The sequence below is a fragment of the Pseudorca crassidens genome, chromosome 15 (genome assembly GCF_039906515.1).
Source record: "Pseudorca crassidens isolate mPseCra1 chromosome 15, mPseCra1.hap1, whole genome shotgun sequence".
Taxonomy (NCBI): domain Eukaryota; kingdom Metazoa; phylum Chordata; class Mammalia; order Artiodactyla; family Delphinidae; genus Pseudorca; species Pseudorca crassidens.
In genome coordinates this window covers 36,044,993-36,062,556 of record NC_090310.1, presented here as the reverse complement: position 1 = coordinate 36,062,556, position 17,564 = coordinate 36,044,993, and the positions used below count along the sequence as shown (strand labels likewise).

Genomic DNA, 17,564 nt, shown 5'->3' with positions numbered 1-17,564 from the left:
CTGAAAGGCAAGGCAGCACCTCGTTGTTAGTGGGAGGGTGAGCGAGGCCTGATCCCAACCCAGGGACCTCAAAGAGAGAGAAGAAAAGAAGAGAGAGCCTCCTGAAGCTGACAGCCCCATGCCTCAGTTTACTGTTCGCATTCCTCCAGCAGACTCACCTGATCCACCAGCAGCTGGGCCAGGTCAGGCTCGCTATCTCTCAGCTGACTGAGCTTCTTGATGAGTGTGTGCCTGAACACAGAAACCACCAGAAGTTATTAGCTCAGGGCTGGGGATGCACACACAGCCTCTAACTTTGTGCTCCAGTGACTTTTCTGAAATGTTGGGGTTATCAGGACATGCAAAAAAGGGTAATAGGTCCAGTATAAAAAATAAAGCCCATAATGATCAATTACAGATTATATACCCAGAAAACCCAGCAAAAATTTTGATACTAAAATTGATATAAAGGAAACACTACTAAGGTAAAGAAAGATGAGTTTAATATATGAAAAGACATGTTATAGTTCTTGGATAAGTGGACCATAAATAGAAGTGAAACTTTCCTTATTTAATAGGATTCCTTTAATCTAAAAAATCTAGTATAAAATTTATAAAGTAAACATGGAAGAGCAGTTAGAGGAGGAAGTCCCAGTTAAAACATAAAGCTCCAGTAATTAAACAGTTCTGGAAAATGAAAAGGTAACAGCTCAGTGCAACAAAGTGGACAATGTATAAATGGCCCAATTCATATAGGAATTTCGTTAGTACCTCATAAAGACAGGATAAGTGGGCCGCACCCAGGAAACAAGTTGGATTCCGATGTGATTAATTTCCAGAGGGATCATTTCCAGAGGGATCAAAGATTAAATGTAAAAATTAAAAGCAAAGAAGTATAATACTCGAAGAAAACAGGGAAGAAGTATTTTATAATCTCGGAAGGGGAAAGCCTTTTTAAACAAAATACAAACCCAGAAGTCAGAAGAAAAGAATAACTGACTACAAGAAAACATTTTCTGCACAGGAAAAAATACAGTGGGAAACATACATCAAAATTATAAGGTATAATTTTAAGAGAACGGCAAAAATTGATGTTGGATAAAACTGAAGGCACTGGGGAAAGGTTAGAGGACAGCAGGAGTGTCTTTGGTTCCTGTCTGAGACGACATGATTCCCTCCCCTCACAGGGCTGTTCAGAGTAGCAAACACTTTACAAAGCAAGGTGAGCACACTGCACAGCAAGTGTACCAGAGGAGGCCCCACACAGTGTCTCCGAAGATAACGTGAGGAAACTGGGGATGGGGGGGGCGGGGAGTTCACCGTGAACTCCCTTAGTTCTTTAGAATTCTCAACCGAAAGAATATATTAACAAATTTTAAAGCAAATCTGTAAAATAAGAGTCTTTTGGCAACAGAAACGAGCACTCTGCACAGCTATCTTACAAAACTGCTTCTGTGTCAGAACTAGTTAAGGCAACGGGGTGTCCAGTCAGCGTCCATCTCTATTGGGGACTCACAGCTGGGAACTGTGCACCCATTACACAGGCCTGCACCCATTATGCCAACCTGCCAACCAGGACAGCTCCTTTGAGAGGCGTCCAACGCTCTTTGTGGCCAGCCATGAGCCAATTCAGATCTTTTCACCCAGTAATTGTGTTACTAGTAATTTGGCTCAGAAACTGGAAAAGGCACTTCCCCCTACTCCCCAGTAGTTTTAAGTAAATTAATGGTTCTAAAGCAACAAGGAAAAATATTTATAGGTGATGAATAAAAAAATTAGGCATGTACTACATAAAAAAACCAAAACCCACAATAAGACGAAAGTCCAAAAGAAAATATACCAAATAGGGTACAGTGACTGTGGTGGGGGTGAGACTATGGATTTTCTAGCGTTTTTGGTAACTTGTTCATGTAACTTCATGTAAAAAACTACTGCTGTATACAGTCAATTTCCAAAAAAGAAACTGTCTCCATATACAACAGTTAGAAAATGAAATTTCAAAATATCCAATGAAGACACATCAAATAACTATAAAAAATGTACAAGAACTCTAAAGAAAACATAAGTTTCCAAGAGATACTCATCTGAGAAGGCAGCACAGTTAACGGTGTGGGCAACAGGGTGTTCACATGGAATAAGATGAAACTAGAACCCCCCCTTAGCCCCCAATCCCAGACAGGCCAGTTAGAGATGGGCTCAACCAACATGAAAGGGCAGAACTATACAGCTTTTAGAAGGACATGCAGGAGAAGAAACTCATGTCTGGAATAGATGCTTTTTGGGGTCTTAAGAAATCTCTAACAAATGTATATACATTTGACTACATTAAAATTAAGAAATTCTCTTTAAAAGACAGGTGAAAAGACAGAAAAGATATTTGCAACTGTTAAAGTATATATAAAGAACTACCAATCAATTTTTTTTTTTAAAGCCCAACAGAAAAAAGAACAGTAGCCTTCTAACTTGCAGGGACCTGGGTTCCCATGCTCTGCCCTCTGGAAGCAGTGGGCCTTACTCAGCCCAGCTGAGGATAAGGTGCTTTCACGCCTGGGCACCCATCCCGGAGAAACACATGTGCAGCACCAGACGGGGGACAAGAATGTTCAGAGCAATGTGTTCCCAACAGCCTCCAAATGGAAACTACCCAAATGTCTATCAAAATAGAATAAATAATTGTGCTGAGTAGATTCATACCCTGTGATTCAGCTGTGAACAAGAACAAACTATAGTCACCCCCACAGATGAATACATCTGATCACATGCCAAGAGAAGAAAGGAAGGCTTCAAAGGGAACCTGTGCACAGGGGTCCATTCACGTGAAGTTCAGAAACAGGCAGAACTGAGCTTGTGTGTAATGACGCACAAGTAGCTGAAAAACCATAAAGCACAGTGAGGAAGTGACTGACACAGAAATCAGGACTGTGGTTCTCCCTGGAGAGCGGGACAGAATTCAAGTAGGAGGAAAACAGGAGTGTCTGGGTGTCGGCAAGGTTCAGTTTTTTTAAATGTCACATAGGTATAGTTTAATACAGTTCAATTACACGAGTGTTTATATAAACATTTATCAAACTGTCCAAAAGTTTTATGCACTTTCTATGTGTTATAAATAAAAGAACACACACTCACATACAATTTTAAAAGATTACCTGGCAGGTTAGAAATGAGCATGCCCATTCCCTGGGCATCAAGGGCCCTGGGCCCAAGAGGCCTGGAGCCAGCAGCCTTACCTGGGGTTGATCTCCAGCGTGGGCTGCAGCAGCTGAGCACGCTCCTCCTGGGTCTTGGCCAGCTGCTGCATGCGCAGGAAGTGCCGGGCGGCCCCCATCTCCAGCACCGTGATCATAGCAGGGTGGGTGTCCAGCCGAGGAGTCACCTGCAAGCAAGGCCGGGGGTGACAGGGGCCCTGGCAGGGTCTTGACCAGGTATAAAGCTTCCCCAAATGACAAGACAGGAGAACGCAGGTCTCCAGGGACATACCCTCAACCAGCAGTGCTCCTCCCTCCCTCTCTCCCTCCCAATCACCTGCTAACGAATCGTACCCTGCTTGGGAACTCCCTCCTCTTCTACACTCCAAAGCTACCAATTTCTAACCTATCAGTTACCATCCAAGGTCCATCTTGCCTGGTGTTATCTGCACTTCTCTGCTTCACAGGGTCCACTTCCAGGTCCTACAGCAACTATCTGAAGACCCGCCAGGACTGGCCACCCCATTTCCCCTGGCCCAGCCTCTTCCTCAATCTTGTGTCCGTTTTTACTGCAGACGGTGCTCTCACCCACCGCTCCCTGTGGCTCCCTCTGGCCTTTACTTCATCAAATACACCTTTTCTCACCGAGCCCCACAGGCTTCAGGCCTCCTGACTTACGCCAGAGACTCTCCTGGGCCTGCTGGGCCCATGGCTGCCCCCTTCCCGGCAGCACAGTAAGGATCCAGCTCCACGACTTCCTGACCTGCGGAAGCGCTCTGCCTGTTTCCTTCATAGGATACGGACGAGAATTCTACCTACCTCCTAGGCCACCTTAAATGAGTCACTGCTGTAAAGCATGGACACGATATGTGTGTTACATAGAGAAACCCCAGCCACACACCTTGCTCCCTGCCAGGAAGCCCTCGCCTCCCTCAGAGACCCACTGCTACCTCCCATGGAGCCCCCAGGTCTGCCCTCCTCTGCTCTCAGCCTTCCCTACCCTGCACACCTGCCTGTCCCTTTGGGGCCACTCCTGAACATGTCCCTCAGCCAGTGACACCTGTTCCCTGGTGACTGTCTTTTCTCTTGCAGCTCAGAGCTGGATCAGTGGGTTCCTAGCTCATTAAAGCCTACCCAGAACCCCCACTGAGAACCCAAGCTGGACCGTACACCCTTGTGTCCTCAGCAACTGCAGCTCCTCTAGGCCTGGACGAGGATGGCCCTGGGGAGGCCAACTGGGGACACCTCCTCTCTGCTTCTGCCTGCCCACCAGGCCCTCAGCAGCTCACCTTCCACTTTCTTCATTCCAACTGCTCTACAAAGTGGAGGCGAAGCCAAGCTTGCCCGCCCGACCTCAGTAACTCCCCGGGCACATGTGGCTACGTGCTCACGAGCGCACACATGCAGGAGCAGCAGCAACCAGAGCCGGCAGGCTGGCCAGCTGTGCAGTCACCAAGGGCCATGGTGGTTGGGTGGTGACCCGTCTTTGGGAGGCCTCACCTTCACGTTGGTGACACGGGACCCTAGCGCGTTTCTCATCCAGGCCATCAGGTCCTCTGTCTCCTTCTCTGACAGACGGTCGCCAGCTACAGGAGAGCAGAAGGGTGAGCTTGGAGGCCGTCTCCACAACTCCCTCCCCATAGGCTCCCATCGGCAGGCTCCCTCCACCCTGCCAGCCACTGGCACAACGACAGAAGCTACCAGAACACTCTTCATCTAAAATTAAGCAGATAAATTTGGACCCCAGAAAGGATACTTTTGATTGCCTGAGGCCCATATAATTTTGTTAGGGCTTTAAAATGTCTGATTCTCTTAAGCTTTATCAATCTTAGGAAGGCAAGCTGTGAAAAGAAAACCCCATATAGACCCACTGTTGCAGAACGAAGAGGCCGTGTAGCAAACAGTGCCAGCTCCCTGGGCCTGCCTGGCCTCACCTGCACCCCAGGCCACCATCCACACCTGTGCCCAGAGAGAAGGGAAGCAAGCCGACCTGGGGAGCCGTCCTCAAACTTCTCCTCCTTGTAGTGGTCAACAACGATGTCCGTTTCCACAGACATCAGCTTCTTCTTGTCAAACTCACGAAGGTGGAGCAAGGTCAGCTCATCAAACTGCTCGTAGCAGAAGAGAACCTGTGAGGACCCGAAATGGCTTCCATCAGGCCCGGGGAACCCTCTGCCCGTGACAAGAGAGGGACATGGAGCAGGGGCTGGGGCTGCGGGCTGGGCCCAGCATCTGAGGGCCATGCAGGGGGTGCTGGGGTTCCTGGGCCTTGTGGACGCAGTGGTTTACAGACGGCTCTCAGGGAGGCTCTGGCTCTATCTTAGAAGCAGTGATGCTATTTATAGAGAAATCTCTGTGTCACCTCCTAGAAAGACCCAAACTAGTAGGCAGGCTTCAGCCTGGCCTCTGTGACCCTGGATGCTGACTCTCACTGCTCCGCTCTCCCGAATCGTGGGCACATTCAGCCATTCCCCAGTGAGCATGGGGACCCTCCTTCAGTGGTCAGACCCCCTTGCCCTCTGACCTGGCCCCAAGGGAAGGACAAGTGCAGGGAGGCCCGGTAGGGGCCAAGCCTGCCCCTTGGCTCACCCACCTCTGTGTTTTTCCACTTCATGGCCTCATAGTAGGGCGAGTGCTCCGCCAGGTGCCGGTTGGGGGCGCACAGGTAGTAGATACTGCGGGTGCCGGCCTGCATGCGGCTGGCGTAGTCTGGGAGGCTGGTCAGCTGCCCAGCAGGCAGTGCCGACGACTCGTACCGCAGCAGCTTTGCAATATCCTCCTGTAGACAAACAGAGGCCAGGTCATTGCTCATTCCAGGTCCTGGCTCTGAAAGCCTCCCGACAGCGGGGCACAGACTTCAGGAGCCTTCAGCTAAGGGAGGAAAGGCTCTGGCTGGCCTCACACCCGCCTGGTGACCATGTCCTGCAGCCAAGGCAGCTCCTTTGGGAGCCTGGTCCAGGGACGGCGCCCTGGGCTGGCTCGGGCCCTGGGGAGCTCTGAGGGACTCCAGTGCTGTCCATTGGGCCCCATGTCAGAAGTTCAGGGGACCTCGGAAAGCACATTCCACCACAGGTGGCCCAGGGCCTTGCTGAGAGGGCCTTTCCAGGTGAGCTGCAAAAACGGTCCCAGGAGTGGCTAGGCCCTGTCCGTGGCAGAGCCCACTCTGGACCCAGCATCCTCCCTCTGTCTCGAGTCACAGACCCTGGCTCTCGCCAAGCAGGGGACACGGGTGTGAAGTCCACACTTCCCAGCCTTCCTCACAGCCAGGGGACGAGTCCTGGCCCAGGGGGTACAAGCCTAAGTGGGGTGTGTGACTCAGAGAACAGGCCCTGAAAGGAGGGGCTTGTCCATCTGCTCCTGTCGGCTGAGATGCTGGTGGCATCTAGACTCCATGAGGGAGTCGCTTGTAAGGACAGAAGCAGCAACAGGCTGGGGTCCAGCTCCCTGACGCACCAGCCTGGACATGACCTGACAGTAAACTGCCTCGTCTATGCCACCGACTCATCTCCAACAACCCATGGTGCCCAGAGGGGAAGTCCAGATGAGAGAGTGATGTGGTGGGGATGAAAGGGGGACGAACAGGCAAAACCAGGGATCTGGGAGCCCACCCGGCGAGCCAGGCTCTAGGTTCATAGGTTAAGCTCATGCTCTTGTGCATGTTACGGATCCTCATTAACTGAGTAAGGGGCCTTCCCTGGTGATGCAGTGTTTAAGAATCCGCCTGCCAATGCAGGGGACACAGGTTCGAGCCCTGGTCCGGGAACATCCCACGTGCCGCGGAGCAACTAAGCCCGTGCACCACAACTACTGAGCCTACTTTCTACAGCCCGCGTGCCACAACTACTAAAGCCCGTGTGCCTAGAGCCTGTGACCTGCAACGAGGAGCCACCACAACGAGAAGCCGGTCCACCACAACGAAGAGTAGCTCCCGCTCGCCACAACTAGAGAAAAGTCCGCGTGCAGCAACGAAGACCCAAATCAGCCAAAAAATAAATAACTTTATTTATTTATTTATTTTAAAAAACCCTGAGTCAGTCAGTGTTTATAAAGCACTCAGAAAAGCCTCTGGCACCACCTGGGTCCCGCTACCTACAAACACAGAGAGGAATGAGTGGAGAGTCCGAGCAGGCAGCACTTGGAGCCACTGGAGTCCTTGTGCCAACAACCAGGGTTAGGAGGACCCAGGGTGATGAGGGCCTGGGGGGAGCAGGCTGGTAGCCGCAGTGCCCAGGCCCCATCCCACCCTCCCTCATGGCCTGCAGAACAAACCCTGGGACCCCAGACGGTTGGTCACCCTCCTTCCCTGCTGCTGTTCTGGAGCAAAAGACGAAACGCCGGCGCTAAGAGTGACAAAAGACATGTGTCTTTTGGGAGTGATGGAAATGTTCCAGAACCAGATGGTGGTGGACGTACAACCTGTGAAGGTACTAAATGAACTGTTCACTTTAAGAGAGTGAATTTTATTGTATGGGAACTGTATCACAACTTAAAAGTGGCCAATAAATGTTTATGGAACAATCTCATCATTTTTAAGTAATTGCACAATTAACCCAGTGGCACAGTGTTGATGGATTTCTACCGATCACATGATGAACTGCCCTGACTACATATACCTCACCTGCCCTCCCCACCCCGTGAACCAGGCACCTCTCCTGTCCTGACTTCTGTGACCTCCCCAAGCCCCCCAGGCCCTTGAGGGAAGAGACACTAAATGCCCGCTCCCCTCAAATGAGGGCACTGGAGGAGCTGGACATGTGCAAGTGCACGCCGGGCCTGCTGGGACCACCTGCGGAGTCCAGAGGCCAAAGGCTGCACTTTCTGACCCCTGGGAGTGGTGACTGGGGTGCCTGGCTATGCCATCATCACGTCCTGGGAAGCTCAGGTTTCTGATCTCCAGCAGCTTCCTCCACAGCCCAAGGCAGCCCAGAGAAAGGCCCAGAAACCCAGACCCTACCTTGACCTCCTGCTCAGCCGTGGTCACGATGCCCTCCCTCATGAACAAGCCGTAATCTTCAAAAAACTTGGCATATTTCTCAGCATGTTTTTTACTCTGGTCAATGAAGAATTTTATTAGCCTCTGCTGTAGAACGCCCCGGAGTTTCCTATGAACAGAAAAGCATTTATCACAAAAGAGCAACTTTCACGAAATACAAACAGCCAGAAGGATATGAAAAAACGTTCAATCCCACTAATAATCAGAGAAGTGAAGACAACATACCAAAAAGTTACCCTTGGCCAACACCAGTTAAGGAGACATGCGCCCCCCAGAGTCAGGGATGCTAGCTGACACCCCCCCCCCCGCCCCCGCAACCTTGTGGAGAGTGACAAAACTATGGTTCTGAGATTACACCTTCATGAGTCACCAAGATTTATGGACCAGGAATTTCACTGTAGCACATAAAACAGAAAACAATTATGGGACTTTCCTGGTGGCGCAGTGGTTAAGAATCCGCCTGCCAATGCAGAGGACACGGGTCCGAGCCCTGGTCCGGGAAGATCCCACGTGCCCTGGAACAACTAAGCCTGTGTGCCACAATTACCGAGCCTGTGCTCTAGAGCCCACAAGCCACAACTACTGAGCCCACATGCCACAACTACTGAAGCCCACGTGCCCAGAGCCTGGGCTCTGCAACGAGAGAAGCCACTGCAATAAGAAGCCCGCGCACCGCAACTAAGAGCAGCCCCCACTCACCACAACTAGAGAAAGCCCGCGCACAGCCAAAAATAAATAAATAAGCTCTGATGCAAGTTTAATTACAGAAAAGAAAAAAAGAAAACAATTATGAACAAGCTCAGTGTTCAACTGCAGAGAACAGGTTGAAATGAATGACGGAAAGCTACACGGCCATTAAAGATCAACATCCTCTAATGATATGATCCTTAAAAACATGAGAAAGTGCCTGGGTTGAAAGAAAAACTAGAAAAATCCCAATATGGATAAATTACAGGGTACATATAGTATATAAGTATACAAAGACTATACATACTACTTGCTGTGCATTATATTTTTCATAATTAGGATCAATGCTGTATAAACTTGGGTTTATACTGGATATACTATATGTGCTCTACAGTTTTACAAAATTGGGATCTTGTGTATTAGGGTGTTTACCAGAGCACTACATAAAATCGTGAGCAACACTATTAGTGGTATTAGGGAGTATTTTTTTTAATTTCCTTAATATTCTGCCTTTCCTAAAGGTGAAATTACCATTTGTTTCCTTAATAATCCAGGGTAGGGGAACAATAATGTTTAACGTTCATTTAAGCTTATCCTCTTCCACTCCCATCCTGAATAACTCAGTCCTTCAGCCAAGGGGCTGCACCCGCATCTGTGGTGGGGCAGCCACAGCAGCCAGGATGAAACGAAGAGGGTGTCCATGCAGGGTGAGGGTTGGAGGAGCCTGGTGTGGAGTGTCAGAGCCCAAGGACCCCAGAAGAGGACATCCAGACTGGGGACAGCGAGCAGCTGGCAGAATGGCTGACAGACACCCCCTTAGCCCACCGTGTGGCATCAGAGCCCAAGCAGGTGAAGGAGCAGGGAGCTGGTGGGGCAGGGGGGCAGCAGCGATGGCAGACTGGTAACATGAAGGGGACTGGTCAGAGGTAAACACATTAGGGATAATCAGGGGCAAATTCCTCACTGTCAAGGGAAGCAAAGACCAAGACCACGGCAGTGCTGGTTGGTATTGAGTGAACTCAATACAGAAGTGCTCAAAGCACAATGGGAATAGGTCAAAGGGCAAAGAGTCAGCCTGAGTAGGTTCCTGCTAAATCAGGGACAGTTTGGGCATCAAACAATGACAGTAACAGATTATAGCCCTTGAATAAAACAGGAAATCAAGTCATGCAAATCAGTTATACAGGTATTAAGAAAAGCACATGCATATTGTAAGAAATGAACACACAGCTGCCAAATACCACCCCATTACATAACATCATTACTAATTACAGAGGAAAAAAGAGTAACCACGTGAGCAGGCTGGCAGACACCCCCTTAATCAAGTGTCAACATGAACATCACCAGTAAGGGGACAACTCAAAGTCGTGCACCACCTGACAGGATGCATCACTTTGTGCTACTCCTGCACCTAAGCATGAGGGAGCATCACAATCCGTGCAGAGGGCCATTCTATATAATCACTGGCCTGAAATCTTCAGAAGCATCCAGGTCTTGAAAGTCAGGGAGACTGTGGAATTCGGCCAACCTCCAGGAGACTGGAGAAACATGACAACTAAAGGCTTGTGTGACTCTGGACTGGACCCTCCTACTCTAGAGGATGTGACGGGCACAAGTGTGCAACGTGGATTGGTCTGAGGATGAGACGTGGCAGCTGCACCATGTCAACTCCAACTGACGGCTGTGCTGGCTAGGAGGAGACTGTCCTTGTTCTCTGGAAACACACCCTGAGATAACTGGGGACGATGGGCATAGAGTGGACAACTTACTCTCTCAGGATTCAGGGGAAAAATGTACTTTGCATCAAGTTTCTACTTTTTCTTTCAGTTTCTTTAAAAAATTTCATTTAAGTCTGACTCTGCTGGTCAAGATGAGTGCTCAGACTGACAACCTAGCCCTGGAAAACCACCAGCAGTGACCAAGTGGCCGGACACACCCCCGCCTGCAGCCTTGCGTCCTGCCAGCGTCTGGGTCAGCCCAGTCCCAGCTGCTGGGGGCAGAGCACATGCCTGAGATCAGAAAACGTGGGTTCAAATACAGGTTCACTCACTGTCGGGTGAGACCTCCCTGTAACTCAGTTTCCACAACTATGACGTGGAGACCTAGTGGCTCCCACCTGCAAGGATGACACAGGCTGCACAGGAAGGGCTTGGTACAGTCTGGGTGAGAACAAATGCTCAGTAAATAGCAGCTACTGCTATGATCAGGATGGGGGAGGAGAAATTCGGCCAACCCAGCTCACGAGGATTCCAAGAGCGATGTCTCCAAAAGAAAGTTCAGTGCCCAGCCCTTGTCTCCTTCACACCATTAGTGACCTTCCTGGACCGAGGTCAGACGTTCTCCTGGCTCTGGGGCCGTCCTTTGCCTCGTCCACCCAGAAACAGCCCTGCATGGAACTTCCCCTGCCACGGCTGCCCCAGGATTGAGTGACAGGGATTGGCCAAGGGAGGGAACATCTCCTGGAACTGGCAGCAATTCTCCTCAATGTCAGTCTCCAAACCCTTTACAAAAGCGTGAAGTAAAAGATGGGGCAAAGCACACGTGACCTGTTCATATTCTCCAGGCCCATAGCTCCCTTGGGCACCTTCAGCTCCACCCTCTGCTCTCAGCAGCTTCAAGCCCGCCTGGGCCTTCCGTGGCAAAGGCGAACCCGGTGAGGTGCCCACTGTGTCCTGCGGCTGCTCACCTGATCAGCGCACTCTCCTGGAGGAGCTCCCGGCTGAGGTTCAGGGGGATGTCCTCGCTGTCCACCACACCTGTGAGACACAGGCCGAGTGTGGGTGAGAAGGGAGGACACTCGGGGGCTTCTCCTCCCAAGTCCCTTGTCTTCCTAGAATTCAGGCAGAGCCCAGGTCACAACCATGGGGTCGGAAGGAAAGCAAGCAAGGCCGGTGAGCCTTTGCCGGGACAGTTTCTACGATTTCAGCATCAGTTGGACCCTCTTTCAAAACTACCACCTGGGTTTTCTGTTCAAAATCATAACATATCATGGATAAATCAACCAAGACTAGTGTTTGAAGACAGGAAGCTCCCTGGGAGGCGCCACGCTGTGAGGACTCGGCTCACCAGCCAGCAGCTGTGGTGACTCGCCCTGACCCCGCACTCATCAAAGATGAGCCCTTTCTGATGGTGTTGGCATCTGGAGCAGGCAGCTGCTCCTGGGCCTCAGCCCACACGGCTGGGCACAGACACTGGCACCGAACCTCGAATGAAGCGCAGCCACGTGGGCAGGATGTTGGTGGCCTTGGTCTGGATGAGGACCTTGCGGCTGTACAGCGAGACACTGGAGCCCAGCTCCCGGCTCATGTCAAACATGGTTGGTTTCTGGAGGCAAGGAAAGGGCAGCGTCAGGTGGCAAAAGCAGAAATCCGTGGCAGCCCTGCCAGGAGGCAGAGCCTGCATGGTCACGGGGAACCCCTTCCTAAGGCTACCTGGGCTGGGAGATTTGAGGCCGATGTGCGGTGTCCTGCCTGTGTCTGTCTGTTCAAAAGCCCAGAGGGGCCGGGGGAGGCCCCTCCCACCATGGCTCTAGGTGGGGTGGGGGGGTCCTCTCTGGGCAGCTGCCGCCCTCCCCATAAAAACAATGACTTACATGTCCCTGCGAACAGAGCCAAGCCTGCTAGGGATCAGGGGTCAGCAAACTAGAGCGCACAGGCCAAATCACCTGTTTGTATAGCTTAGAATGGCTTTTCCATTTTTAAATGGTTGAGGAAAAAGGCAAAAAAGGACATTTCATGATATGAGAAAAATACATGAAATCCAAATTCCCGTGTCTACAGTTTTTGGAACCCAGCCACACACGCCCATCTCAGCGTGGCCCGTGAGCCTCCGCCACAGGGGCAGAGTCCTTGGTGGTACGAGGCTGCAAAGCCCAAAGTGGCCGCTGTCTGCCAACCCTGCTCTAAACCAGCGCCTCCCACGCTGCCGTTTGCACACACATCATGTTGGGATCTTGTTAAGGTGGGAACTGACTTGGGGGGTCCTGGGCCCAAGGCTCTGCACTCCTAATGGGCCCAGGGGAGGCTGGGGCTGCTGGTCTGCAGAGCACACTCAGCGGGAGGGTAGAAGAGCTCTTTCCAAGATGGGTAACAGGCGCGGGGCTCTAGTCAGTTAAAGCCAGGAAAGCTGGGTTCAACCCAAGCAGGTTTCCCGGCTGCAGGATTTGGTGGGGCCTTCACGGTGCTGCCCGAAGCCATGCGGAAGTAGGGAGAGCGCACTGCATGGAGACAGGACGCCCGCACCCGTCCACAAAGCCCAGGCCTGCCGGGCCAAACATCTCTCTGTTCAGCACCCCTCACTTCAACTTCTGTTCACCCGTCCAGACGTATAGGATTTTCTTTCATCCTGATGCTGCTAAGGCAATTTTTGTGATGTCTGTGCTGAGCTGTCACCGTTCAGGGGAAGTGCTGCTGGTATGTAAACCCAGGGAGCAGTGGACAAACCCCTGGCAGCTCGCATGGCAGGCCTGCGCCCGGCTCACCGTTTCTGGCACGTAGAAGAGGCTGCGGATGTTGAGAGGTGCGTCCGTCTTGTAGTGCAGGGTGTAGCGGGGCTTGTCATGGGCCTGAGCGATGTAGCGGTAGAATTCCTCATGCTGACCCTCGCCCACATCCTTGGGGTCCATCATCCAGATGGCCTGGAAATGGAATGAACAGGGACGTTATGTTTCAGACGCAACCTCCCAACAATGTGCAGACCTGACCTGGTGGAGCTCGCGGGGCCCGGGTGCTGGCAAAGGAGCCCTCAGCTCCTGAGGGTTGGCCTCCCGGGCCCTCTGTCTCCAGCCCCACCCTCTCCAGTGCTGGACAGAGAGACACACAAAAGGCTCTGGGAACAAGTGTCCTGTTCCCTGCACAGTGTCAGGAAGAGCAAAGCAGGAGGCAAGGTCTGGACGAGCCTGCACGACGTCATGACACTAGCCACCAACAGGTGAGCAGCTCGAGTAACACGGTTGAGCCACGCGCTGGACAGTTACTGAGCCGTGAAAAGGAACAGAGCACTGATACACCCTACAACCAGCACAAGCCCTGAAAACACAGTAAGAAGCTGGACACAAAAGGCCACACAGTAGTCGACTCCATTTTTATGAAACGCCCAGAATAAGCCAATCCAGAAAGTGGACTGGATGCCAGGGGCCAGGGGCGGGGAGTGAGAGTGACTGTTGATGGACGTGGGGTCTCTTTCTGGGGGTGAAATGTTCTGGAACCGACCATGGTGACGGCAGCATGACTGAATACACTCAGGAGCACGAAGTGTGTGCTGTGAAGGGTGACCCCCTGGTGCACATGGACCTGCCTGCACCCACAGATCTCGCCTCCCCCAGAACACCCAGTCCTGGGGCTCTGACGCAACGCCCAGTCCCACCTCTGACCCGCCAGCCTGACGTGGAGTGGCTTATCTCCAGAGCCACCTGAGCCTGCAGGTAGCCAGGCCTCACCTGCAGGGTATTAAGGCGCCTTCCATTCATGTACAAGGGGAAGCTGACAAATTTGCTGTACTTTGTCACCACATCTGGAAGAGACAGAAAAAAAGCAATGAACACGGGAAGCTTCTGTAGATGAAAGCTCTGGAAGGTGCTGCAGGGGTCACGCAGCACTGGGAGGCCTCGTCCCTGTCCTCCCCGCACACAGGGAGCAGAACTCACTCCCAAACCGGATCTCGAGGCCCATGCCACCATGATACATGATGCCTTCTTGGCGGCATAAGCAGGGTTTCACGGGCTAATGTGACCCCTTGAAGAGCACTGGGCACCTTCAGTAGCATCCAGTGAGACCTGGACAGAGAGGAGCGCCTCGCAGCTGCACCCGCTCTGGTTGTCTGGGAGCCTGGACTCAGGCTGGATGGGCAGGCTGGTGACATCTTACAGCACAGGCAGAACGAGCACAGGACCCTGCGCTACCAGCAAGCACACAGACAGTGCTGCTCGAAAGGAGGAAGGCAAACCTGACCCTGCCCCAACCCACGGCCAGCCCTGCGCCTGCGACCCCCGCCCCAAAATGTCCTAAAACGCAGTGGCAGGAGGTACTGCACTGACCCGCACGCACGTCCCCAGAGGCCCAGGCTCCTGCTCACCTCGAACCCGAGCCTCGCTGGTGAACTCTCTGCTGTCTGCCCTGAGGTGGATGACGATTTTGGTCCCGGTTCTAACTCCTGAGGCTTCGGCGATTTCAAACACCCCAGAGCTAAGACACGCGGGAGAAGGAAGGCGAGTTCTGCCTGTCAGTGCTGAGAAGTCCCACGTGGCAGGCAGGACTTGCATAGAAAGGAAGCTGGAGTGTGCCCCAGGCCATCACACCTCCGCCAGGGATAGTGGCCGCTGGGGCGCAGGGCTCCCCGCTCCTGAACACAACCTCTCAGTCTCACATTCCCCTGAAGTGGCCAGGTAAGCACCAGACTCCGGGAAGAGACCCCCGTCCTGTGCTAACTCCAAGCGCTCCGGACCCCTGGCCAGGTGCCTCCTCCCAAGAGCAGAAGTACACGAGGGGCACCTTGTCGATCCCTCGGCCCTGGTGACTGTGGGCCCCACTTTCACTTTTCCTGCGGGAAAGCAGGATTCAGCAATGAAGTTTGGGGGCTTGTGAGATAAACACTTAACCTTGGCTGTGGTGGGTGCCATCCTCCACGAACAGCTGAGATATTCCTGGACTTCGCAGGCCCAGCACACGGTGGAGACGGCGGGAGGTGGGGCAGCCAGGGAGCCAAACCCTGACCCCCATGAGGAGTCAGGGACGCGCCCTCAGAACAAAGGCACCAGCCCCGGAGCACAGAGCGGGGACCCACCCAGCAAAAAAGAGTAACGGCTCCCTGAGTGTGGGGCTCAGGCCTCCCATGAAAAGCCCAGGATGGCGCACTGGCGCTTTCCAAGGAGCCTGGCTTCCCAGACCAGGCTGCGAGCTCCAGCTGAGTCCCACTCTGCGTGGCAGGTGACACTTGCCTCGATGGCCCCAGGGCCTGGGGACACTCCGTGTGTGACGTGGGACCTGCTCACTTACCCGTCTGAAAGCCACTGGTACCCAGGGCTGCCTGCGTCCACTGAACGAGAATAGACCTCGACTCTGTCAGCCACCATGAAGGCCGAGTAGAAACCCACTCCAAACTGGCCGATGATCTTGCTGCTGGCCTCCGCCTGGCTCTGGAGCGCATCCAGAAAGGCCTGTGGGGTGATACTCGTCAGAGGGAGGCGGCCCTGCCCCGGAGACCTGCCGACACAGTGAAATCCTGTGATAAAGGGTCCCCAATGCCAACAAGCTCGTGCCTGAGGACATTCCTCTGAAGCTGGTGTCCAGAGCGTCTGGGACCTACCCTCTCTGGTCAGAACTGCCCTTTGAGGGGAGACCCTCGAACCTGAGAGGGGGAACAGCTGCAGCACCTGATGAAAGGGCAGCGGGGGGCTTACCTTCGACCCCGACCTGGCAATGGTTCCCAGGTTGGACACCAGCTCCTCCTGTGTCATCCCGATGCCAGTGTCCTGAGGAGAGAGACAAGCTAAGCACCCAAGCGAATGCACCAGGGAGCCAGGATGGACGTGTGGGGACACCCAGCAGGAGCACATCAGTTACACTTGCCAGGATGGATGTGTGGGGACACCCAGCAGGAGCACATCAGTTACACTTGCCAGGCGGGCCCAGCAAAGTAAGAACACTGTCACCAGAAAAGGCGAATTCCAGCCACGTCAGCCAGGCCTCACTGGAGAAAACCTCACTAGAGGATAGACACATAGATGAAAGGGACAAAACAGAGTCCAGGAAGAGCTGCACAGACAGTGTCACGTTATTTTTGACAAAGGTTCCAAGACAAATCACTGGGGAAAGGAAAAACAAATGGTGCAGAAACAATGGGACAGCCACAGGCGAAAAACAACTCTTAGCCTTCCCTTACATAAAAACAAAATGATCACAGATCTAAGTGTAAGAGCCAAGGCTGTAAAACTAGTAGAAGAAAAGATAGGAGAAAATCTTTATCACTTTGGAATAGGCAGACTTTTTCGATAGGTCACTAAAAGCATAAAGCATAAAAGGAAAAAGTGATAAACTGGATTTCATTAAAAACTTCTGCTTTTCAAAAGCCACTACTAAGAAAATAAAAAGGCAAGCCACAGACTAGGGGAAAATATTTGCAAAAGTATATCTGATACAGGACTCGTATCTAGAATATACAAAGAACTCTTACAACACAATAAAAAGACAAACAACCTGATTAAAAATGAGCAAAAATCTGAAAGACATTTCACAAGGAAGATATACGAATGGCAAACACATGAAAAGACACTCAACACCACTAATCATTAGGGAAATGAAAATTAAAACCACAATGAAATACACTGCTCACTCACCAGAATGGCTAAAATTAAAAAGACTGACAGTGACAAGTGCTGACAAGGATGTGCAGCCACTGGCATCCCAAATGCTGCCAGGAGTTACACAGAATGGGACACCTGCTGTGGGAACATTTGGCAGTTTCTCATAAAGTTAAACACTTTGCTTACAACCCAGCAATCCTATTCCTAGGTATTTACCCAAGAGAAATGAAAATATATGCCCACTCGAAGACTTAAATGTTCACAGTGGCTTTATTCCTAACATCCCCAAGTGCTCACCAACTTGTGAATGGATACATAAAACTGTGATGCCTCTACACAGCAGAGCACTTCTCAGTGACAGAAAGGAACAAACTACTGATACATGCAACAGTGTAGAAAAATCTCAAAAGCACTGTGACAA

At 51.9% G+C, this 17,564-nt stretch overlaps 1 protein-coding gene across 1 annotated transcript in view; it reads right to left on the bottom strand.

The window, feature by feature from the left end:
* TRAP1 (TNF receptor associated protein 1) overlaps positions 1-17,564 on the bottom strand; it is a 48,661-nt gene that overhangs the window by 3,969 nt on the left and 27,128 nt on the right. The window contains exons 5-17 of the mRNA XM_067706818.1: positions 16,241-16,312; positions 15,837-15,997; positions 14,917-15,026; positions 14,282-14,355; positions 13,325-13,480; positions 12,048-12,168; positions 11,531-11,600; positions 8,119-8,266; positions 5,758-5,943; positions 5,155-5,293; positions 4,665-4,750; positions 3,207-3,352; positions 159-231 (exon numbers count right to left, since the gene is read on the bottom strand). Of these exons, the coding sequence (XP_067562919.1) occupies positions 159-231; positions 3,207-3,352; positions 4,665-4,750; positions 5,155-5,293; positions 5,758-5,943; positions 8,119-8,266; positions 11,531-11,600; positions 12,048-12,168; positions 13,325-13,480; positions 14,282-14,355; positions 14,917-15,026; positions 15,837-15,997; positions 16,241-16,312 (1,542 nt within the window). The remainder of the gene's footprint in view (positions 1-158; positions 232-3,206; positions 3,353-4,664; positions 4,751-5,154; positions 5,294-5,757; positions 5,944-8,118; positions 8,267-11,530; positions 11,601-12,047; positions 12,169-13,324; positions 13,481-14,281; positions 14,356-14,916; positions 15,027-15,836; positions 15,998-16,240; positions 16,313-17,564) is intronic.